At 37.0% G+C, this 25,648-nt stretch overlaps 1 protein-coding gene across 11 annotated transcripts in view; it reads right to left on the bottom strand.

Annotated features, from left to right (window-relative positions):
- Positions 1-25,648, bottom strand: part of EYA4 (EYA transcriptional coactivator and phosphatase 4) — a 321,968-nt gene that overhangs the window by 122,847 nt on the left and 173,473 nt on the right. For all 11 annotated transcript variants that reach the window (XM_043592404.1, XM_043592403.1, XM_043592402.1 and 8 more), the window contains exon 3: positions 7,555-7,604. In XM_043592404.1, coding sequence (XP_043448339.1) covers positions 7,555-7,604 — 50 coding nt within the window. The remainder of the gene's footprint in view (positions 1-7,554; positions 7,605-25,648) is intronic.

Below are 25,648 nucleotides of genomic sequence, written 5' to 3'. Positions count from 1 at the left end.
CTGGGTGAATAAGAAATGATCAGGAAGGTGGGCCCTACTCTGCCCGCACATCTTACAAAGTCCAGCAAACCCTCTAACCCTCTCTTCTCACGTCCTCTCAGATCAATAGCAAAACCACAAAGTAACAAAAGACCAAAATTCCTCCTTTGTGCTTCAACTGCCTCATAGTAGTGGCTACCACCAATGAATCCTAACTAAAAAATAAATAAATAAACCCAAAACCCCTAGGAATCCAAGCTGGCAATAATCTACCTATTTTCCAATCGCATCAACTATTTTCCCACATGCATCAATTGGGACTACTCACCACCTATAAAAAATCCCTGTCACTTTCAGTTTCCAGTCCTTTCCTGTACATCACTGGGCTCTCTTTTCCCCGTTTCTTCAAATCTTATCTAGTCTTTGACATTCCACCACAGCCCTTAATCTTCCCTGAAACTCTTCACGGGCATTCTGGTCCCCAGTGCTCAGTGTCCAAGCTGCATTCTGGTGGCACCATTTTTCTCTAACTCTCTTGTGAGATGAGCTCACCTGTAGAACTACCAAGCAAGTAGTACCCTAAGATGGATGCTTTCAGCATCCACATAGTACCCAAAGATCTTGTATTCCTCTAAGAGCCATGTAGGAAATGAGGACAGGAGAAGGGAAAAAATGAAAATCACAGTGTATGTAACTGGTTTATTTTTTCCGGAATGTACTTTCCAAGACCCACGGTAGATTCGTGTGTTCTTATGTTACTTTGCAATTAAAGGAAGAATATGAAATAGGACTAAATGAATATCTAGCAGATTAGACTAAGGGCAACAGGGCAGCAGGTAACAGGTAATCCCAGTAATCCCTGGCCTCTTCCAGACAGCAATTAGGTATGAACACGTATGTCTTCATTTGTACCTCATGCACACAATTCTATTATTAAGATGATCTGTTCATGCTTCTGTGTATATTTTGAATGCCTACTAAATACCGTTTGTCTGATCAATGAACAGGGTAACGCCATGTGGAAAATGTCATCAAGAAGGGCTCATCTGACAGCTTGGAAGAACAGAAAGGCAAGGTCTTTAGGGAAACGAGAGAGCCACATGGAAATGCGTTGTATTAATTCAGGGATGAGGTGAGGGCAGCTTGAACTTTCACAGCCGCAGTGGGAAGGGCAGGATAAAGAGATTCCAAACACAGCCGAGGAAAATTAAACACAACTTGATGACCAACAGGACTTGGGAAAGGAAAGAGAGAAAGAGGTCAGAGATTACTCTACAGTCCTGAGGCAGGATACAACTGAGAGAATTATCTATCACAGGAAAGAAACGATCCTGGGGGAGATAGTGTAATCATCATCGTATTTTGTAAGAGCAGTTTGAGACGGCAGAGTGAAATCCCTAATAAAACTGAATTAGGGATTTGTGGCTACCAGAGATGTTCCAGGAGAGATTACTAGCTAGATTTGCATATTCGGAAGTTACTATTCACTAAACAGGTACATACTAACCTGGTACCTGCTAAGCACTGTGCTACATAATGATATAATAGGGAACAGCAAAAAGTAGATGTGGCCCTGACCTTGTAGAGCGTATAGTACAGTGAATGAAGCCAACGTTAATCAAATGAGGTGCCCCTGAAGGAGAAGCACATGGGGCCACGCAGCCACACGACAATGGGTCCAGACCACTGGCTCACCGGGGAAGGTCAGAGATCCTACGAAGGATTAGCTGAAATTAAGTAGGGGAGCAAAGCTGGGAGGGGGAGCATAGCACAAATGGGGAAATAGCGGTCCCAGCCTCTGTGGAAGGACAATGGCATCTGTGAGCCCAGACCCTTCCACCACGGGAAGCTGGCCTGAAACCAAAGCTAGAGAAAAGCAGTGGCCAGAGCATGCTAGGCATGGTGGGCCATGTCAAGAGTCATGAACAAAAATTACACGAGAGAAACATGAAATGAGAAGTAAGCAAAAAGATCATGAACCAGACCTAGGGATCCTAAGACATAAAGCCAAAGCTAAAGAGCACATAAGTGCGTGTGAATGAAGTATCGGCAGTGAGGCCCTTCTTCCCTTTACTCGCGGCCTAGCCTTCTCCATCATCTTATTCAATTTTAAAGACATACTAAGAAACTGTTCTGTGAGTACCAATGGGTAAGGGCCTTTCACATACATCTTTTTACTCTCATTTACTCATTTAATCTTGGAAGGTAATTAATTCTGGAGGGGATACAAGCAGAACAATGAACAGGTATAGAGCTACACAAGGGTAGAGCTGTACTGGCCAACGAAGGTACATCACCAGGGGTTCCCATGAACTAGAGGAAAAGGCTGATCCGAAACCTGTATGATAGGGCACTTAGAAAACAATAATCTAAGTTTTGAGACTGTTCTTTAAATCTTCGATTATCACTAACTGATATGAGGGATTTAGTGGATACCTTACACATCATCTGAGGAGACTAGCTCAATGGCTACCGTGACCGAAAGGGTCAAGATATCTCGATACTGAGGATATGACTAACTGCAAAACAGAACACACACTTCATTCTTGTTCAGAATCCCAGCTCTTTCCACCTCTGTAGGGATCTGTCAACACACACCAGAGAAGGCAAACGGACTCAGAAAACCTCCACTAAATGCTGGCCAAAATAATAAGAGAAACCACAGAGGCATCCTTATGAGGCTGGGCTTTCAAATGAGGCAGAATGGTTGCACAATTGGAAAGAGTTTGAGCTATGGCATGACTCCGGTTAACTATGTATCCACGGAGTTCCAGGTTCTTTCTCTCCAAATCCCCAGACATGTGAACTAAATCACACTATCTCAGTATATCCATCAATCATCTTCAGGGCAAGTATACCTTCTGACTTGAAAGAGGTGGGTGTAGAAGGAATTAATACAAAGTAATTAACTTTGTAGTGTGATTATTAATTTTCTGGGTTCTATAGTCCAAAAGATAGTATTTGCTAGCAATGTAACTAAGTCCATGAAATGGTTACATGAACGCGGACTGAATAGCTAGGACTGTGTTACTGAGAGAACCTGTGTATTAGTACGTAATCCTGAGATTTGCAAGTCTGAGAACAGGCAACCTGTTCTCAATTTTGATTTTGATGCTTCTTAGAGACACAATATTGGGCTAGATGGGTCTCTGATCTGACACAGTGAAATACAAATGTGTGTTTTCACAAAGGGGCCCTCAGCTTTCACTGTTATGAAAAAAACACAGCATTTAATTTTTTGACACGAAATTCTACGCCGGTAAACATTTCAGGCTTCTGGAAGCATTACAATAATCGTTTTACCAGCAAACAAATATGTACAACGTAATGCCTTAAGTATAACATTGTTAGATCATAATTATTTACACAACATGAATTAGTAGCATTTGTGAAGATTTTCTACATAGACACTGAATAGATCAAATTCCTGAGGCTCACTGAAATATTGGATAGTAAGCTGAGATTCATTCCGGGGCTTCATTCAAAGCTTGAGAGTCATTCTGTCTTCCTGTGATCATTGTCAAGTCAGTAGAGACTAGGGCAAGTCACAGCACCCAACGGAGGCTTTGCTGATTTCAGGAAACCCAATTTCCCAGCAAACCAAATTGCTCAACCTTTGAAGGAGGGAAGAGTCCGCCCCTCACCATTACCCACTGAATCCTTTCATTTTATTCTTCACATGGAAAACCTAGCATCTTAGCTCACAGTTCCCATGAGCACTGTCCATATTTTACTACTCTCCCTTGTATGTCCCTACTATAATCTGCTGGCGGCAGATACTGTGGCCGGGATGAGAGGAAGCAGTAACAGGAAAAGAATGGATATGTTTCCTAGAAGTCACTTCACACAGCCATTTTCACTAAAATGCTTCATTTCCATTCACTCCATAATTAGTAGCAGAAGTAGAAAACAAGACTGCCGGATTTGAGTTTGATTTCCTGTCTACATTCTTGGTCTCTTCCTGGTGAAAATGCCGCATTCATTTTGAGTGACCCAAACAGGAAGAAAGGGAAAGGGAAACCAAATTCCACCAAAGAATGTCACCAAAGAAATCATTCAGGTATCACGGGGACTATTTTAACATTCGGGCATATTTGCATATAAGATATTTGCCAAGAACAAAATTAAAGGATGAAATAAATGATTTCCTCACCTCTTATGAGAGAGAACTGAGAGTAGAAAGTTAAAAATATGCGAGACTTACAGAAACTTCTAGTAACTTCACCTGTCCAGAAGTTATTCATTATTGCACAATTAAATAAGATCCATGTATTTTCAGTGAAGACTCAAATGAGGCACAAAGCTACACAAATAAATTCACCACCCATACAGGGGGAAAAAATCAACATAAAAATGATATTTCAATTTACTTTTTAGGATAGTCTATCTAGTAACAGACAATTTTAGGTTTAGATAAAGTATATGAAAAATACAGATTTTTGTTTTCAATGGTATCCATTTTATGGTTAACATTAGTTTTAGGAACAAAAGCCAATGATACTATTACATTATTAGCAACACAGAGGAAAGCAAAAAAAAAAAAAAAAAAAAAAAAAAGGAAAAAAAAAAGAAACGTCCATTTTTCTATGAAGCACATCATATGACTTTCCATACGACATCAAATTCAATATCGCTTTATGAACCTTAGAAAATGCAGTCCCTAATATCTGACTTTTAATATATACATATAATGTTATTTCTAAGATGTTTTTACCTTACTTACATAGGTTGGTAAAGTCTCTTTTTCCCCATCTACCAGTCACATCTGCGGCCCAAACATTTCTTTCCAAAAGAGGAATTAAGGCCAAGCAAGACAAAGAATTTGCTGATACACATATGTCACCCTAAGAATTTTCCTTACAAAGTCTCCACACCCAACTTAATTACTTCCCTACTGTAAAAACACTTTCCATCTACATTTATTCTAATCTTTTCATATCCAAAACCAACACACTATAAAGCTAGCTAAATAAATGAATTATATTAGCTTTACGTTCCAAGTGAGGCAGCACTTTATAAGGCAGCGGGTCTCCAGCTTGCATGCATTTTATGCTGATGCAGTATTTCATTTGGAGCTCAGTTCTTTACTTTAGATTTGTTTACAGTAGAATTATCTAGCCCCAGGCTTTAAATCTCAATCTGTATCAATCTCTCTCTCCTTTCTCTCGGTCTCTCTCTGTTTCTCTGTCTCTTTCTCTCTCTCACACATACACACAGGAGAGGGAGAGACAGAAAGAGAATACAGAAAGGTTTGTGGTTCCTAGTAAGCACAAAAGAATGTGTCATATATGTATATTGCTAAGGCAACGCTGCCTAGTGTCTATAATAAAGACATTTTGGTATGTGTGTGTGTGGGTTTTAATAGGTGATAAAAAGTGAACTTCAGTACATGTATATAATAAATACTATTTTTGGCATTCTTGGATTTGTTGACTATTCAGTAAGTTACTGTAGCCTGTGCAGAATGATATTTTGCATATTTTTATTCTCTTGGTGTTCCATCACTGCGTTAACTAAGTGCCAGTTTTGGTACTCCAATACCTCATACCCATGAATAAATACAGAATTCAAGAATAGTCATGTCTGTATGTTACGGACGTTTCTAGGGTGTGGAAATTGTCTCCTGCACCAGAAGTTAGGAGAGGAGACCAGTCAAGATCAAAATGTGTAGGCAACCTTGAACCAGTAAATGATCCTCAGTCATCTTGAAGGTATTTTAGTAAGTAAGGACTGCTTGTTTGATTTTCATGTTAAAAGCTTTCGAGTCATTAGATACTGATTCGCCTAATTTTACCTATTTATATTACAAATCAGGAAACTTTTTAGAAGCAGCTAATTTGTGGCAACCACTTCCTTGTTTCCAGGAAGTACAGATAGCTTTCAATTAATATACATTATACATTATATTTTATATGCTAATATAATAATTATATTATAAAATAATATAATATATGTAAATAGTGTTTTAAAAATAACCCTTATTTACCTTAAAAACAATATTGTACTTTTAAGGCCTTATAAGCCAGGATTTGACAGATTAAAAAAAAAAAAAAAAGAATGATCTAATTCTGGTTTAAATACACTGAGCTACAAATTCTGTTTTTCCTCTGTTACTGAAAACAATTGTGAAGAAAATCAGTTTGGTGGCTTTCTGCTTATTTAAAACTTATCTTAGCATAACATGAGGTCCAAAAATCCTGAGTGGACTTATGGGTAAAACATTTTAATATGAAATATTAAGAAGGATGATGATATTGCTGTTTTTTTTCCTACTAAGCCTTAAGATCAGCTTTGCAAAAATTATCTAATTACTTAAATAACAAGCCCTAGGTAGGTCACTCAGGAAGGTCAGCAAAATGACTAGAAAGGAAATGCTCACAAAGTTGAGTTTGGGCCTTTCTCTCTCTCCATGAGCCCTGGAATTACTCTGCTCTGTAGGAAAAACTGGAATGGTTCATCCATTTCTTCAGGCTCCAACAAGGTAAAACTCTTTGGTTATATTTTGATCCCTAATTATAAAGGACAAAGGTCAAAATGCCAAAGAACACATGTCAAAAAGTCCTCTATCCTGTTATGTACTCTTGATGGTCCAGAAGAAAAGACCGTTTATAACCATTTTAATATAATAGGTCTAGGAATTAATTCTAGGAATATCACACTGCATAAAACAGAGCTAGTGTTACTCAAACTGAAAAGGTACTGTACATAATATATACTGGTTCTCCAAAAAGAATATACGGTGGCCATTAACTTTTTACCTACATCTGTCCTGCTGTATTAGAGCAATAAAATCACTACTTACATCATGCATTGAAGCAAGTAGGACAAAATAAATGAGACCCATCTCACCATTAAATACAAATTTCTTGACGCAATAAGCTAGTTTATATCATCAATATCGTATTCTGGATATGTTTATTATTGTAATGGTACCTACAATACTTTTCTTTCTCCATTTAACATTCAAGCCTGGATTTGAAGTGAACACGTGTAGGCCTGAAAACATCTGTTGGGTATCTGAACCAAACACACAGACAATTACACGGTGCTAAATTCCTGTAGGCAATGGTCTGAGCACTTTGTTGCATCATTTCTACAGGCTCCAAATAACCAAAAAGAGAATGCCAAGTCGATTTTGATTTTTCCAATTTGAGAGCATTCTCAAAATCTAGCAGTGTTTTATTGAAAAAAAAATATTGTAGTTCTACTGGTAAACACAGATTTTTTAAAGCTGTGGAATCTCTGGAAGAATTTCAGATGTGAAAATACATTATAAAAAAAAGATAAGAAAGAAAAAGGAAGCTGAACTCAAATAATGAATGTGAAGGGACAGTGTTTTCCAGTGTTTCTAGAGCCGTCTCTACTATTGTTCTTTAAAGGTGACTTCAATCAGAATCCTTTTTATTCATGTTACGATTAATGGTACCCTTGCCAATATGAAATGTAGCTTGCATAAAGAAAAGTTCTTTGGACCTCAATGCTTCAAATCACAGTTGCATCTGGAGTATAACAGCTGACTAGTTCTCCAAAATTGCCATTTCCCTTAGTGGAGTCTTGACTTCTATCTTACAGTACCTGGAATTCTGAGGTTCTGAAGCATCTGATTCTGTGCACGTTTTCTTTACCTGTAAGAAAAGAAAAGAGCGCGAGTTATTTTCCTGTGAAAATACAACTTCCCCGCTCAGGTTCGCACACTTGTTAAAGTGGACACAGCCCTGCCCACCGAGATCTCCATAAAATAATCTCCACATTTTACAAGGGCAGCATGCGGGGCTAAATAGTGTAGTTCATTATTATCCCATGATCAGCTGCCAACGGCACTTCCCTCGACTCCGTAAGTATGTAAAATGTTCAGTCAAAATGGCTTGGGACTAGCTTAACTAGGAACAAAGAAACCAAAGAACCAGGTTTCCCACTTAGGAACAAGAAAGCCATACTGTTCTCAATTCACTGAGAAACGTTTTTCCAATTGATATCACTTCTGTCCCCTACCACAGTGCACAATAATAAACACCAGGTTCTGGGGCAAAGTATGGTGTTAGCTAAAACATTCACATATTAATTTTCATTTTCTCAATCCGGTGGCTGTATGTTTTCTATATTTCTCAGCATATCAATTAAGTTCCAGCATTGCTCACAGACTTCTCACATATAGTTGCAGTATATTTTGCAGGCTATATTTCAACTTTGCGGTTTTTAGCCCACAAAAGGTAAAGAACGAAAATGACTTTTGCTTCCAGGACTTGCTACCCATTTCTGGACAACAGTGGGTGCTACATTCTCTAAAAGAAGGTAAAGCAAAAATCCATGGTCTTTCATAATTTAACTTCAAGCACAGATATTTTATTCAACTACTATGGACTTCACGGTATATTATATGCAAAGTAGACTCTATTTCAAAAATTTTTTTGCTTTCATTGCTAAGCCAAGGCATTTTCATGATCTGGGAAATCAATTCTTTTTCTTGCTTGATTAACCACGCTCTCTTTTGCATCCTGCGTACACATTTACACAATATGAAACTAAAAGGGTTGAGCAAAGAGGTTATCCTTCCTTTCTTATCATATAACATTTTCTATGCTCTTGACATGGAACTCAGCACCATGAGGTAAAGAAATGCTTTTAAGATTAATTAAAGAAGAGTTAAAAAAAGGAATACTTTTCTTAAAATATAAAATTTACTATGAAACCCACATAAAGTCTTATGTCCACTAAAACCTGTCGAAACAATTTTTTTTTTTTAAAGGGAAGGCCACCAGAACAAAAAAACACCTTTATTTCCCACTGGTTCCTTCCCATGATTCCTCACCAGAAACTACACGAGTTGTCCAGGGAGTATGCAGAAATCACCTCAAAGTCAATGTTATTTTCCTCAAGACTATGCTGACTGGACTTTGCACCTGGCTGAAGAAGTTCCAGACCATCCTAGCGAACTACACATACACTCCCGAGAGTCAGAACCAGATGACTTCCTGTAGTTTAATAAACAAAGAATTTTTTTTAATACCCATGGCTTTCTAAGAACGCGTTCTCCAAATAATTAACCATACAGTTCTGACGTTTTAAAATTTATCCTCAAAGTGGTAGTTATAACGGCAGGGAACACATCTACTGATTACTTACTATCTAGTACCCACTGAGTCTCAGATTCAGAGCTAACAATATGTATGTGATGAAAGACTGAAGTACATACAGACGGTCTTTGTCAATACATACTGTTACAGCTGTAAATTCCACAAAGTGATTTTTTTTCCAGGTTTCATTCATTTGTTCCTGGTCAAATGGGGGAAGAGTTAATACTTAGAATCCTGCCATGTGAAACGTCTATGCAGTGTTAGGACTGCAGTATGAAAGGTCTACACAGTGCTATGGGTGCTCAGAGAACAATCTACCCCAGCCAAAGGAAGATGGGGACAGTAACAACGGAAGTGACTTCTCAACTGAGTCCTAAAAGATAACGTCTTCCAAGACTGTTTGGAGAAAGATATTTCAACATCATGGGATATGCCAGAGGCATCTTATTATAAAGACCTTATATACGGCAAAGAATTCAGAATTTAATCTTTGAATTGAACACTTCTAAAAGAATACGTTTTAGAGATGATGTAGAACATAGTGTGGAAGGGGGACAAGGTGAGGGCTGAAGAGACTAATGCAACAGGAGAGAAAGTTTAAGTTCTGTGAAAACAGTGATGGCATTGACCTTGCGCATCACTACATCCCTCGCCTTGAGCAGACGCTCCCTGTTATGGTCTGGATGCTTGTGTCCCCCCCACCCAGAATGCATATGTTGAAATCCCAACCCCCTGGGATGAAGTGGGGCCTTTGGGAGGTACTTAGGTCATCAGGGTGGAGCCTTTATGAATGGGATTGATGCTGTCATGAAGGAGACCCCATAGAGCTCCCTAACCTTTCCACCATGTGTGGACAAAGTGAGAAAGCACTGGCTGTGAACCACAAAAGCAGGCTGTCACCACATGACCATGCTAGTACCTTCTTCTTAGACCGCCAGCATCCAAAACGGACAGAAATCAATTTCTGTTGTTTATAAACTACCCAGTCTGTGGTATATTTTGTTATGGCAGCTCAAATGGACTCACACACTCCCCAAATCCTGGCTTACTAAGTGGATCACATTCAATCCATTGGTGAGAGATGGTGAAGACCTAAATTGAGAGCCATGAGGACAGAGTTGAGAGGATGTTTCTGGCAGATATTTCCGAGACAGAATTGACAGAATCCGGTTACTGATTGAAGCAAAGTATAAAGAAGAACATGATCTCATCTTTTCACCTGTCCTTGAAAAGACATTTTAATAATGCCAAAGAACAACAAAGATGTTAACTTGTAACTTTTGTTAAATACTTCAAAACCCTGTTATTTCTGAACCGATAGAGAAAAAAGTTAAATGAATCATTAAAAAACTTACATCTATTGTGTCTTGATCACAGAACCAGGGGGAAAAGAGATAGTTTTATCTAAACATGAACACACTCTCCCATCTGAGAGACCAACAGCGCTTCACTAAATGGTGACTGCTAAAGTAGATATGCTATTGGAGAAAGAATATCCTTACAAAATATATTCTGTCGCCAAGATCACCAATTTAGTGTTGAATTTGTTTCTGCACAAAGTTGAAACAAGGAGGCCAAGAAATGAGGCAGAATTTCATGCCCATTATTTAAATCCAAATCCTAGTTTTCATAAGACACACAAGGAGGTGGGCAAAAACATGCCAAGAAGAAAAAAATGAATAGTGTTAAATGCATTTAATAGGCTGCACTAACGTGAATTTTAACCCTACTTAACATTATGAAAGTACATGCAGAATCGAAGCAAAATGAAAAAAGAATTACAAGTTTATTTTAAGAAAATAACTATTTAGTATGTAATTAACATAAAAATATCAAAACATTAACTTTTTAGGATGAATGAATGAATAACAGCTAAAAGTTCTCAATTTTTATTACATATGAGGCACAATGCTTAGCTAGATACTATTTTTTCCCCAGTTCATAGAGGATAACACTGAGAACCAGAAAGGTTAACCTGCAAGCAAGCTGTGTAGTAAACTTCAAATCCAGATATATGAAGGCATTTTAATCAGTATGCTAAGAACCTAAAATTCATAAATATACAACCTAAAACGTTTAAAATGAAGTTCAAAACATCTTGCTATTTACAAGTTCAATTTTTACTAATTCATAATAATGATAATCGCTGCCATTTATTAAGCAATTATTTTTTTTTTTCTACTCACTACGCTGGACTATGTATATGTGTAATCTCATTTAATCTATGAAGACAGGTATGATGGGCACATCATTAGTGTTCACAAATGAGAACACGAAGGGCTCAAAGAGGTTAAACCACCTGTCCAATGTCCCACAGCTAGCACTAACAGGGGTGGAATTAGAACTGAAGCCTATACATCAAGCCTTTCTCTCTCTCCTAGGCCAGATGTGCCACTTGTTTTTATTAGGTGTTTTAAAAACTAAGAGTTGAAACTAACATCCCATGGAAAAATGTTTAAAGAGCCTACTAGTTATCTCTGAAATACGGTAACCGTTGAAGGAATCTTTTAAACTGGACTACTGAAGTTACCTGTTTTTACCAAGCACTGGTAACATTTCAAGTCCATATATGCGAAGTGAAATGAAGTTTTGAAGAAATTATCCAAATACCTCTAGCACCTAGCCATGTTACCAACACCCCACCCACTGCAAAAAAGGGCTACCGTGAGAAACGACCTTCGTGCTTTTGTTGGTGTTTTTCGTCTGAAATAAACAGGATCTGTTCATTCAACAGAGCTTTCCTGAATGCCTTGGGTATTCTAGGTACCTCTGTAGGCATGGAGATGAACCAGACCTGAGCAGTCCAACAGAGCAGCCACTAGCCACGTGTGGCTTTTTTTTTTTAAGTTTATTTATTTTGAGAGACAGAGAGAGAGAAAGAGAGACAGAAAACGTGACCGGGGGTAAGGGGGCAGAGAGAGGGGGAGAGAGAGAATCCTCTGCAGGCGACATGGGGCTTGATTTCACGAACCCATGAGGTCCTGACCTGAGCTGAAATCAAGAATCAGATGCTTCACCGAGTGAGCCACCCAGGCACCCCTATGTGTGGCTATTTAGAACCTGTAAGGAACCTAGTCTAAACTAAGATGTGCTGTAAATATAAAAGGCACACAGGATTTCAAAGAGTTAGCAAGAAAAACATGTAAAATATCTCAATATTTTTTATATTGAGAAATGAAATATTTGAGATATAAGAGGTTAATAAAATAATTTCCCTTGTTTCTTTTTTTCGAATGCAGCTACTAGAAAATTTAAAATATATATACAGCTTACACCCTATTTCTGTTGAATAAAACTGACTCAGACCAACAAAAACCTGCCTGGTGATCATGCATTCTAATGGAGAAGACATTCAGTACATCTGTAAACAAGTAAACAAAGAATATAATGTCAGAGGTAAGTGCCAAGAGAAAATAAGGCAGAATAAAGGAATAGAGAACACTGGTCAATAATATTACCTTAGTTAGAAAATCATAAAAGTAGTTCTAATTCACAATACCATTCATCCTTCAAGTTTTTTTAAGGCGGTATGTATATAAGTAACATAAATTGTACTTTTTAAATGAATTCTAAAGAATGTAGGATTTGTTGAGAGAGTAATCAATATTGCCAACGTCTGGAAAATATATGTAGAATGTATCACGTATAGAATGTTTTGCATCATGATTATCATATTCAAGTATAAAAATCACCTTAAATTTTTAAATATTTTCTAGCCGCTAGGTGCTTTGAGAAGGTTACAATCTTTTCAAGAGAAACAGAATTAACTCATTTAAAAAAAATTGCAAAGAAGAGCAAGTTTCTTTTATCCTATCCATCATCTTCTAAACAGCTGGAACCAATTATTCCAATTATTTTCTACTTAATCTTGCTATTTATAAATCCTGAAACATTAAAGATAATAATAAAAAAATAAAACATGGAATAATGGATGATGACATTTTCAAAAGACCTCTTTTGTAACTTCATTTTGTTTGGAAATGAACTTTAATGATTAAGTCTTAGGATATATTATACAGTGATAATAGAGGATCAGTTCTGCAATTATACTCCAATAATTTCATCCAAAGATGAAAATTTCAGAGATGAAAGTTTGCTGATGTAATGAAACTCATTATGCATATTTTTATGGGTGGTATTATGGGTAATAAGACAATCTTTATTTCTTCACTGAACTGTGTATGAAATATAACGTAAATTAGATTTACATGTAGTATGTTTAAGGAAAAAATGGATTAAAAGACAGAAAAATAAAATTTGTTTTCCAAATGCAAATTATACTATAGATCATTGCATGGAAATTCTTTGTGAACACAGAAAGTGACACAGGATTATTGTCAACCACAAAAATTCAGGTTGCCAACTTTGGTTGTATTTCAAATATAAATACTCTAAATGCAAAAGTGACTTCTGTTTATAAGTAAACAATATTTGTACAAATACTGTAAAGTATCAATGCCGAGAGTCTGTACACTTTATAAAATGTATTTTTTATGACTGGATTGGATAAAGTTGTAAATAGTTGCCTAATAAAGAAGTATAGGTATCTAACTTCACTTCCTTTACATTCTGACTTAGTGAAAATAAGAAGCTTCCTGAAATATCAACTGTTATGTGTCACTTTTCATTATTTTCTAATACTTAGAAGTTGGAATATCTGAATTCCAAATTACATAATGGAATGAAAAAGTATTTTCTTATAATTATTCCAGCTGTATCCTAGGAATGTAACTTATGTTTTCATTAAACACATTTTATTTATTTTTTATTTATTTTTAAATGTTTATTTATTTTTGAGAGAGGGAGAGACAGAGTGTGAGCGGGTGAGGGGCAGAGAGAGAGGGAGACACAGAATCCAAAGCAGGCTCCAGACTCTGACCTGTTAGCACAGTGCCTGATGTGGGGCTCGAACTCAGGAACTACGAGACCATGACTTGAGCTGAAGTCAGATGCCCAACCAACTGAGCCACCCAGGCGCCTTCGTTAAATGTTTTAATTAGATGACCCTTTTTAAAATGTTTAATTTTTTTCATTTAGTTGAACCAGCTGACATTGAGTTTGAAGGGTTTCTTCAGATCATCTTATTCTCAAGTTAGTAGCATTAAATAAATATGAATTAAAATTTGCCCTTTTTAAAATTTTACTCCAGAATGCATACAGTAACAAAACTGACAAAATAGAAAAGTAGGTATATGAATTAACTTTTAACAATTGAGCCACAATAATAATAGTTGGAGTATTCAACAAAATATATAATTTTTACTATGGAGGCTTTGCCAAAAATTATTCTAATATTTATTTACTTGGAATAGTCAAACAGAATATATGTTCACTTTGTAAATATAATATTTACAAGTTAATACCACTCTAGAACTTAGCATGGGATGTACACTTTAATGAGATAATCTATGATTATTTGTGCTGCAGAGTAAATGTAATTTATGTTGAGAAGATAAGCATAGAATTGCTATTCTAATAGTCCCATACAGATACAAACTTAGACATTATCTAAACCAGCTTCAACTAAAATGTCTTCACATTCTTCAACCAGACTTATTCTACATTTTTATACAGGTTACAATTCCTTGTTTGACTTCTAAAAACTTAAAGTATAAAAAAAAAACTTTGGAACACAAAGTTGTCACATAGAGTTTTTAAAAAATATACCTGTTTTTATATGCCCATACAAATTGAGAGATTTTGAAATGAAATGAAATGAAATGAAATGAAATGAAATGAAATGAAATGAAATGAAATGCCATTTTGCCAAATAGTGGCCAAAACATTAATGGCTTGGAGATAGATTTTATAAAAATCTAATTATGAAATAATCTAAATCTACTTTTTATAAAGTGTCATTCTTTCTGAGAAACAAAAACTTTGCTGCTCTAAAATTCATAGATTTCTGAAATCATTTTCATGGAGTTAGGAAAGTTTCTTTACTCTTCCCTTTTCTTAGCAAATCCCTTTTCAACCTCTTTATCATTGCTTCCCCAAGTTCTCCCCTGTAACACCAACTATCATTTCCCCAAAGACCACACTATTTATTTATGACAAAAGTGAGTGAAGTCTACTACAAAACTGGAAGTCTATATCCACCTCAGTTCAAAGAAAAACTGCCATATCCTTTCTTTAAATGCTATACATAGATAAAGTACAAAGAAACAATTGAATATTCCATTTTTGACTGCAACAGTAAACAAAATAAACACATACACTAAGAATAGGAGGGTTAGAAGGTTAAGAAGTAAAAATCCACAACCAAAAACCTGAAGTAGAAATTATTTTACCCCTCTAGTATTGGACTGTCATGGGCAAGATTTCACTTGATTTCTGGCCTTGAAAGCAGGGGACCTTCCGGGACCCAGGTTTGGGGGAGGGAGGTTATACAAAATCACCCACTGGGGAGGAATTATATTTAAAAGTAAAAAAATCTTATGGGCTATAACTCTTCATCAACTACAACTGTCACAATAGTATTCACATTATTTGAGAGTTCATTGCAAGGTTGGAGAGATTTAAAAAGCAACTTAGTAACAATGACTCAGGGAAACAAAGCATAATTACATATGTACAACACAGAAGTATTAAATCAAATGTCAAACCTCATATGCTTTCAGAGTTTGGAAGCACATTTTCTCCTTAATTATGCCATAGTCCTTTGTCACCTGCCATAAACTCTACATACACTATATGAAATACCCAGGAAAATTTCAAACTCCTTCTAAAGGTATGTTTTTTGATTATTACCCAATAGGGACTATATCAAAGGTAACAAAGTACTTAAAATGCCACAAAAGGAACCATAAGATGCCTTAACGTATCAGGTTACAGCACATATGAAAGTTTTTTCCCCTCCAGGTTTGGAAACAAGACTAGATTGATTGTTCAACGATGATACTTTGCCTAAATATGATAGATGAGTCTTAAAAGGAAATTTTTTGTCTTACAAACGTTGATTATAAACATCTAAGAGATATTTACCCATAGATCAATCTTGGTCTCCTCTATACATTTTGTTTACATGTTTCTTTGCAGTCACGGGTGTCACAAGGCAGACAGTATTAAAACAACAAAAAGGCAAAGTAGAATTATCAATTCCAAACCAAGAACTAGTAATCAACGAGCATAATGTTAATTTGGTAGAAGCCACTGCAATCGAATTCAAATTGCTGACTCTATGGTACATTTTCTCAATAAGCCAGGATAGAACAATTCTACTGATACTAAATATAAAAACCTTAGCTTTAGATTTCCCTCTGTTCAAGATTTATGAATTCACACAAATAATGCTTTAAAAATAATCTTAGAATTCACCCTATTTCCCTAGATGGAGAAGTCTTGCTAATGTTTTTGGCAATGTCTTCTACATCTTTCTGCGGTCATTCCCCACCCCCCACCCTTTTCTTAGATATTGGAATGTTTTGGCCACAAGGTTAAGAAACACTTCCCCATTTATCATGACCTGCCAAGCACATCAGGCCCCTAGACAACGCAGCCCTTTACCACTTAACAAATTCAGCTCATCTTAGCCATGAAACTTCAAAAGAATTTGGCCACAGGCATAGATTAGCTATCATTTGTTTTGCAGCATAAATATCAATCATTGTGTAACACACTCTAGTGCACCTAACGTCATCTGCCCGTTAGGTATAGCTGATAACTAACCTTTTCGACTTGAATGATAACTAACATAGAGATAATCCAGTTTATTGATATATAATTGTAGAATAGATAGGCAATCATTTTAGTAAAAGCTTCTGTTAAAATCTTAGTTTGAAACGTATAAACTCTAAAAGATATTTTGAGTTAGTACATAAAGACTTTCCTAATATGCCCAAAGGTATCATAATAACTTAAAGAAAATTCATGCAACCTTTAACTTTAAAAACAAATTAATAGATAGAACATATGCAATAAAATGTTAAAGGCAATTTTAAATTGAACAGCATATATCTGTAAATTAATTTGAAGATTAATGCACGCATGATGTAAATATACTTCTTGCACAGTATACTGATAAAGAGTTCTATTTTCAAATTGTGTAAATTTTAAATTCTTGATCTCCCATAAAATGAAAACGTTTTTTATAAAGAGAAAATCTTGGGATGTTGGCATCAAGCTTTTTATTTTTTACTTAAACTATATACACTAATAAAAAAATATACTGTGTGGCATGATTCATTGTAATCATATATTTTTTACAACATTTTGGCAACGTTTTTCAGTTTTGAAATTGAAAGTAGTTTTCTATTAAAGCCATCTTGCATAACCATTTTTATAAAAAGCTTATAAATCACCTTTCCTTAAGTTTTAATCTTAAAATGAAATTCCTCCTTAGCAGAATTCATAAAACACAGACTGTAACATAATTTCCACACTGAAAAACACAAATTATGTGATTTCTGTCTGAGTAGATTTTCTATCGAATTAAATGAACATTTTAATTACTTGCAGGCTAAGAGCATGAGACAAAACAGTTTCGTGTGGAACATATTTCACACGTACAAATATGTGATAAGAAATATTCTCATTAACTGTGTAATTTCAAATAAAAACTAAGCAATTTATTGTAAGCGTTTTTTAAATGGAGAAGTTCATGTCTTAGATGGAAGTGAAATTTAGTCAGGTAACTTCACAACTTCTGTGGTCCTAAATATTAATGTATCATAAGGAATGGAGAACAATCTATGGTCTCAAAGTAAAATGGAACCACACCGTGGTTAAACTCAAGGGTTAAAGAGGAAAGGAATTATAGATTAGGGCTATCTGTAGTGAAGGTCTCATTCTAGGTAAACCTAATAAATAATTGAAACGTACTTACGATTTTTTCCTCTTTGACCTCAATTAAAATGGCTCTGTGAGAGCAGGTTCTAAGGACAATTTATCCTGGTTTCCTCAATACACACTTATGAAGTCATCTGGCTTTTGTATTTCTTCAACAGCTGTATTACCTTCAAAATTGGCTTGCACCATTTCCCCAAAGCAAAATGTAAGTCGGCCCTGGACACACACAACCACCTTCCTTCTGCGGGTGGCTGCGAGCTTGAAAAGTCAGATCGTGTAATTTTCAAAATTTTAACAACAGTAATTTTATGAAGGACTTAAGAGGAAGAGAGAAAAATCAAAGTAGAGATTTTTTAAATTGCCTTTTCTCTGTTGTCCTTTTGCTCTCTCTCCCTCCCTCCTGCCCTCCCTCGCTCCTTCCTTCCCTCCCTCTCCCTGAGAAGTTATAACACAAAGCATTATAGATTATTGGTATCTGTTTCTGCTGCCATTTTGGTAAGTAATAGTTTGGTAGTGTAGAAAATTTTGGTGAAAAACGAACACTCAAAAAGCAAACCAAGGTAGGATAACATCATTGTTCAATTAGACGGGGTTTCAGAAAATAGTAACTGCAATCAAGAAAAGAAGCAGGAAACCGGATAGCGTGGACTGATGCTCAGTAGACCCTGGAAACCAAACTGGAAAACTTATTGGCTGTGATAATTCATTCTCTCTTTCTTCAAACAGGTTCCCTAAACAATCTAACTCTGGCAGTAAATCAGGGGCCACAGACACTTGGAGGACATTTTCTCCTCCTGAATTGTGTTTTTCTCACAAGAATAGTAAAACAGGACTAACAGAGCAAGGCTTTCCTCGGTGGTCTTGAGTGAAAGAATTCTTTTAGATTTCGGAAGGATGGTGACAATTTACCCACATTTTAGCCCCTTGATGCAGCAGACACAGCAATTCATGCTCTTTCTTCATGAGATTCGAAGACACAAAAATATATGTAAATAATCTAAACCAAAGCACACCAAATGCTTCCACATCAAGGTTCTAAATCAAAGTATCTCCTCAGCTGCACATCCAAATGAAGGTAAAACCAACTAGAAACTTAAGATTTTTTTTTTAAAGAAGTTAAAATTAAACCTGATTTTACTAGTAGTGTTTTAGGGAAAAAAGCAGAAAACAAAATCCCATACAGAAAAATATTTGCTCTCTTAAAAAATACAAAAACCTGTATCGTCGACATGACTACATCTGGAATCTAATGAAAAATCCAAATTCAGCATACAATTTCAAAACAAAAATAATTATCCAGAAAAAAATGGCCGTTCCTCTAAATAGATGGTATTAAATTTTTTAAAAATCCTACCGCATCCACCTATAAGGGAAACTCCTCAAAGTCAACTAGTAACGTTTTCTCATGAAATCTCATCTATTAATTATCAATTACTGCTTCGCCTGCATTTCTCCCAGCATTAACAAAATGTAATTAAGTTTCAAGTAGTAAAAATAAAACATATCTAAAAGTTTCAGCATGTACAGATTAGGGATTTTCTCTATATTGATCTGCTTGCTCAATTTTATGTATATTTCTTCTATCATCCTTATGCTAAAACTGAGAAAAATCCAAATTACTGTAATTAACATTTTTCTCTGAGATAGAACTGCCTATACTTACACGGATGGCTTACCACATAATATAATAGCAGTTATAATGTTTCAATCAAAAGCTAAACACAACTTACCTCATTTAAAGTCCCCAAACCTGAAACTAAATCCAGTTTTACTTGGAAGTAAGGTGTGTGTGTGTGTGTGTGTGTGTGTGTGTGTGTGTGTGTGTGAAGTTCAACAGCCAGTAAATTCCACTCTCCAGTGTGAGTAGAATGAAACCCGGTTGGAGGATTACACAATACTCTGAAAGGCTTACAGTCTCTAACCAACATCCAGGTAGCCTTAAAAACACCTTGCTCTGGAATGAACCCTTCTGGCTCCAGAGGCAGTGCAGTTATTCAGGGTAGCTAGGAGGATACCTGGTGAGTAAACACTCCTGGCTCCAGCCGATGGCTTTCCACGCCCTTCTGTTTATGGGAAGATGACGTACCATCACAGGTCACCCCCATGGACAGTGCCCGTCTCTCAGTGGGCACAGATGAGAAGTACAGTATTGATTCTGCCTCCCAGGCCGCCAAGCCGCAATCCTTGTGACCATTCAGAGCCCACTGGTATAGCTACTCGAAAAGTTAAATCCCTGTGCTAAGTTTTCTAAAAGCAAATTTTACTTTAATTTCTTTTAAAGCAGAATATTTCAGGAAAAGAAATGCCTCATGACAAGTTAAGCACTGGTACTCATTAAGATAAGGATTAAATGAAGACTGGTACTCAATGTCCCAAACCCAACATTTTCGGTTTGTTCATTTTTGGGTTTTTGTTTTTTGGTTTTTGGGTTTTGGTTTTTTTCGATGAGGAAGAAGTCCTGTAAATTTTTACTTTCATTATTACATTTCTCCAGGAAGTACAACATTTTCTTCTTCCCTTACACACAAGTATGTCGACAAAGTGGGAAAATAATTACAGGTATTTTTATGTAATTCATTTTTTTATGTATTTTTATGTAAGGTATGGGAAGGGCTGATCACAATTATAAATATTCACACAGAGGTTATCATTTTATGTAAAATGTCTTCTAAAATAAAGCCATTTATGTTTAAAAGGAAGAGATATGTTAAGTTCTAATAAAATGAAAAGACAGCTAAATTCAAGAGATAAAGATAATGCAATTAAGTCCATTCTCTGGCACTGAAACTCCCTTTGTAATTAAAAAAAAAAGAATTGTTTTCTTTAAAGAAAACAATGTTATGAAACTTTCATCCCTTCACCCTTTAAAAATGTATCTCGCCGATCTCGAAAGACTAAGCTCATTTGGTAAGTTCCTCCTACAATATTTCAATTTGGCATTTACAGGCATTATGGGAATTACCGCCTCCAATTTATCTACATAATTCTGGGATGATTTCTCCTATTTTTCTCCATCTTTACAGCGGGACTCGAAATGATACACTGAGGCAAAGGGCTCAAGATAGAGACCGACAGCCGACGAATAAACAGCCCAATCTGAGTGGTTCGTAGGGCCAGTATTTCTTGCAGTCATTTTTGTTTTCAAGGGAGGAATTGAGTGAAAAGCCATTACCTACTTCAGGTTTGGGCAGCAGTGCGGAAACCCCAGTGCCCTCAGGAACTGAGGACGGCGCTGTCTTCCCACGGTGCTGGCTGCTCTCGCTGCAGTGGCTGAGAAACTGGAGAAGCATAAGCAATCCACCTGCAGCACTGGTTCAGCCCAGGTTTTGATGCCACTACAGTATTTACTTGACACAGAGCTGACTGGGCCTATTAGAGTTCACAAAAGGCGCTGATTAGGGGCCCCTGGGTGGCTCAGTCGGTCCAGCGTCCGACTTCAGCTCAGGGCATGATCTCACGGTTCGTGGGTTTGAGCCCCGCGTCGGGCTCTGTGCTGACAGCTTGGAGCCTGTTTTGGATTCTGTGTCCCTCGCTCTCTGCCCCTGACCCACTCATGCTCTGTCTGTCTGTCTCTCAAAAATAAATAAACATTACAAAAATTACAACAAATAAATAAAATGTGCTGAGTACTTATTTTAGAGGCCCCGTTTTGACAGATTCAGTTCTTTGTTCCCAGTATGGTTGGATCAATGAAAGTAATGTCATCTTCGCAGCCAGTGCTTAAGTAGTTGAGAGCTTCTTGAGTATTGTGGCATAAATTAGAGTTTTTAATCTCCACGGAATATGCTTCTGAAATGACCGCTCTCTTAACTCTCTTAAGGGACTGTAGTCATTCGGTATTTTCTAAAGTCTGAAGAGCCCAAGAAACATTCATTGAAGCAAAATCTGTGTCTGTTCTTGTTACAAGAGAGCCCCAATGAACCACGGCTAAAACCCTAAGAAGGACAAAATAAGTTCTTCGTGAATTAAAGAAGGCTGGCTCGATAGGGGGCAGTGAGAAAGGGTTCAATTAGCAACTTGTGATGAAAACTTTATAAATAAGGGAACTACGAACATGAAAAAAAATGTCATTTGTAGTTACAACTCCTTTTTTTTTTTTTTTTCAGTAGGCTCTGTGCCCAGCGTGGAGCCCTATGCAGGGCTTGAACTCACGACCCTGAGAGATCAAGACCGGAGCTGAGATGGAGAATCAGGTGCTTAAACGGAATGAGCCACCCAGGCGCCCTTGCAACGCTTAAAGAGTACAAATAGCTACAATCTTTCTGATGAAAAATGTAATCTTTATCTCAGCTTACATTAAGGCATCAAAGTGTTCCTAGAATCATAAAAGCAAATGGTATACCATTACTTTACATTGTTTAAACGGAGGAGGGAAATTACATTGATGGGTTTTTAATAACATTTATGAACAGAGATTGTTGAGATGCTCTTCCATCCCCAATGCACCTCTACCAAGTAGTTAAAGGAACTGGAACAAAGAGACAAACCAATCTTTCTAAGCATCCATTCCCCCTCCCATGAAGCCAAGATTTCCATCGTAGAGTGTCAATGGTATAGTAGCTATTTTTTCAATGTGAACCGCCTATTTTTGAGACTTTATCTATCCATTATACTTCGTTTAATAATTGTTTTCATTACCCACAGTTAAAATCAAGCAGATAGCGGTCAATCAATGCAATTAGTATGAAATACCCTGTAGGTACAAAGGAATTAATAAAATAGCCCAAATCAAAGGAACTAGAGATCTTTAAAAGCCAGTAGAGCCTTCTCATGGGTAAATATTTGGTTTCCCTTTTATTTTAAAATATTGAAAATCGCGCTTCGATCTCCAACGACTACCTTTCAGTGACTTAAAGGGCAATCAGTGAGGACCTGTCCCATGTTCTGATAAATGTGAAACTATCAGGAACCACTGACAGTCAATGCATTACCACAGTGACTTGCACAGTGCTCCTGCCGCACCGCTATTTAACGCACGGATATCCTTCAAAGTTATATGTAGAATGAGATTAAGATTAGTCAGTCATAACAACCCTTAGGTTTGGCAGAAATCACACCAATGTTTTTTTTTAAATCTAGAAAATAGATTGGGGACTGCCACTTAATGGAGTGCATTCTTCACATTTGAAATGTGAATACTCGCTCTCCATAAAATCTTAGCACAGGGCAGGTGTTTCTGGGCTCCCTGTTCTTTATTTCTTCCCCATTCAATGGCATCATGTTTTGTACATCGTCTAGTAATCTATCAAACACCTCCCTCTCCAAAGTTATAAAATATCTCCAGGTCCTTTTATAACATTTCTCTTCATTAATATCTAATTCAATATAAGACAGCTTTATGAGAAGTTCCAAGAAAACATGTTAAAAATCAAGGGATAAAACAGAGCCAACATGGGGAAACAAAATAAAAACAAAACCAAAAGTGCAATCATATAATTCTGACAACAACTGAAAAATCAGAGAGAGAGAAAATAAAAACAATTTAGAATGTCTGTAGGTATGATAAATTCCCAAATTGCTGGTTTGAAAAAGCCCATATGGAATCAAAACTAAACAGCCACCACAAACTATAACTACCTCCTTAGCTAGGTCACTGATGTGGTATCTACATTGGAATATAGAATCCAATATCTAGGAGTCTATTTTAAAACAAACAGTAAATTATGTCCATGCCATTATAGAACAAATACCAAATAATAATCAATGCAGTAATTATATTTGCCATTTGATTAATCTTCTTTCTTTTTCTGTTAAGGCTGTCAACCTCCACTATATTCAAGAGCCAAGTGGGTAGTTTCGAGTGAAGCTAGTCAAGTGGAGGTTGGGCTATTGGCAAAGCGCATGGCCTTCCCTAAACCGTTCAAATTCTGTACTTCCTCCCTAGACAATCATTCACGCATTTTCAGGTCTTAAATGCCATCTGTATGCTGTAGATTCACAAATTTTCGTCACCTCCTGAGATCCATCATCTGGCTCCCAAACTCTCATTCTCCTAATTTATATCTCTCTATAAAGATCTCACGGCCGTATCAAACTTTTATATGCCCACTGCTAGTCTCTATTACTACTCTGCCAATCCTACCTTTACTGTCCAAAATTTTCCATATAAATAAAGCTGGAGTCACTGGGTCCTCCCTTTTCCTCAAACTCTGTATCTAAATTCACCTATGCAGCAGAATTAGACCAGTCTGAAGAACTAACCTCAACCCTGTTCCCCACAGTGTTAGACCAAATCAGCTGAACAAATTTCATAAACCACTGAAGTCAGCCTTTAGAGAGCCAAGTGGCTTTATCCTTAAGTTTCTGTATTGACCTTCCCACCTAGTATTCAGACATCAATGAGTCCGACAAGAGGAACTCGAGGGCAAATCCGATATCCTTAATAACCCTGGCCAGTGACTGGAGACTGGGCTGAATACCACCAGGATCAAGGTGACAGTGCTCATTACTTCAGCTAAAATAGGAAATAAATTTCATACCACGTTTTCTAATTAAGGATAGAGATAATAATGGCCCACAGGATACACACGAATAATGAGTCAGCTACCCCTCCATCAAACTTCTCTGAGTGACCAAGCGTAGCTTTACTTTGGATAGAGTTCCACATCTGGCAGGTATATGATCCATGGTCCTTAAATACTTGAACGTCTCTTATGACATCCCTAACATAAAAGTTCTAAACAAAGTACAGTTCTAAGATATATACAAAGCCCCCAGAAAGAAAGCGGTTTTTCCAATACTGGGGGCCCCATCAGCTGGGGACACACAGGTGGGTGGTGCCTCCAGTGTGATTTCTAGGTCAGTTAGTAGGCCATAAGATTCCCAGTTGAGGGGCACCTGGGTGGCACAGTCAGTTAAGCGTCTGACTCTTGATCTCAGTTCAGGTCACGATCTCATGGTTCGTGGGTTCAAGCCCTGCCTGGGGCTCTATGCTGATGGTGCAGAGCCTGCTTGGGATTCTGTCTCTCCTTCTCTCTGCTCCTCCCCCACTGTGCTCAACGTAAATACATAAACTTAAAAATAAATAAATAAATAAGATTCCCAGCTCAGCTTCAATAACTGAGTCTAGTTTTAGGGGCTAGTTATCTCAATCTCTGTTTATCCATACCACTAATTCATGGCATTTATTTGTTGCATGTAGTAAATAATAGCTATGGAAATGATAGGGAAGACATCTAAATGTGTTCGTTTGTTTTTTTCATGGGGTAGAGGAGTTGGGCCACCTTCCGCTGTTGTTGATAAACTCCTTGGTCAGGTAAAGGGAAATGGTGCTCAAATCACGTCAGAGCCATCTGCCAGGGGACAGCAGAGCCAAAAGTCACTTAAAGGCAAGGTGTTTCTAACAGTGTGGGGGAGCCACACTAGGGCAGTTTCCTTCAAGGGGAAGGTTCCAAGAATGGCTGTGAAAGACAAACAAAACCATTGATGTTTATTAAATCACTGTACTTCCCAGGTCTAAGGTTTTCTATCCACAGATTCAGTCACCGCCTTTCTCTTATCACCATAAAATCACGTGTCATGTTCAAGTAGTTCCAATTTCACCTTTTTCTAATCATTCCCTACTTACACAGACCTTTCATCCAGAAAGGTCAAGAGCAAGAGGGCCAAGGCCACTTTTATAAAACTTACAGAGGCCCAAGAGGTCCACTCTATGGAGAATCAGCAAGTAGTTCACTCAATCAAGTGATCAATGGCATTATGAGCTAGGACGATTCAATCCAACAAGACATTTCAAGGGGCTGAACCAGATTAAGTCTGAATCCTCTCTTCCCCCTCTGGCCAGGTTGCCTCCCAAAGCGTGTACCAAA

Source organism: Prionailurus bengalensis, chromosome B2 (assembly GCF_016509475.1).
Source record: "Prionailurus bengalensis isolate Pbe53 chromosome B2, Fcat_Pben_1.1_paternal_pri, whole genome shotgun sequence".
Taxonomy (NCBI): Eukaryota; Metazoa; Chordata; class Mammalia; order Carnivora; family Felidae; genus Prionailurus; species Prionailurus bengalensis.
This window is presented reverse-complemented; position numbering and strand designations above follow the sequence as displayed.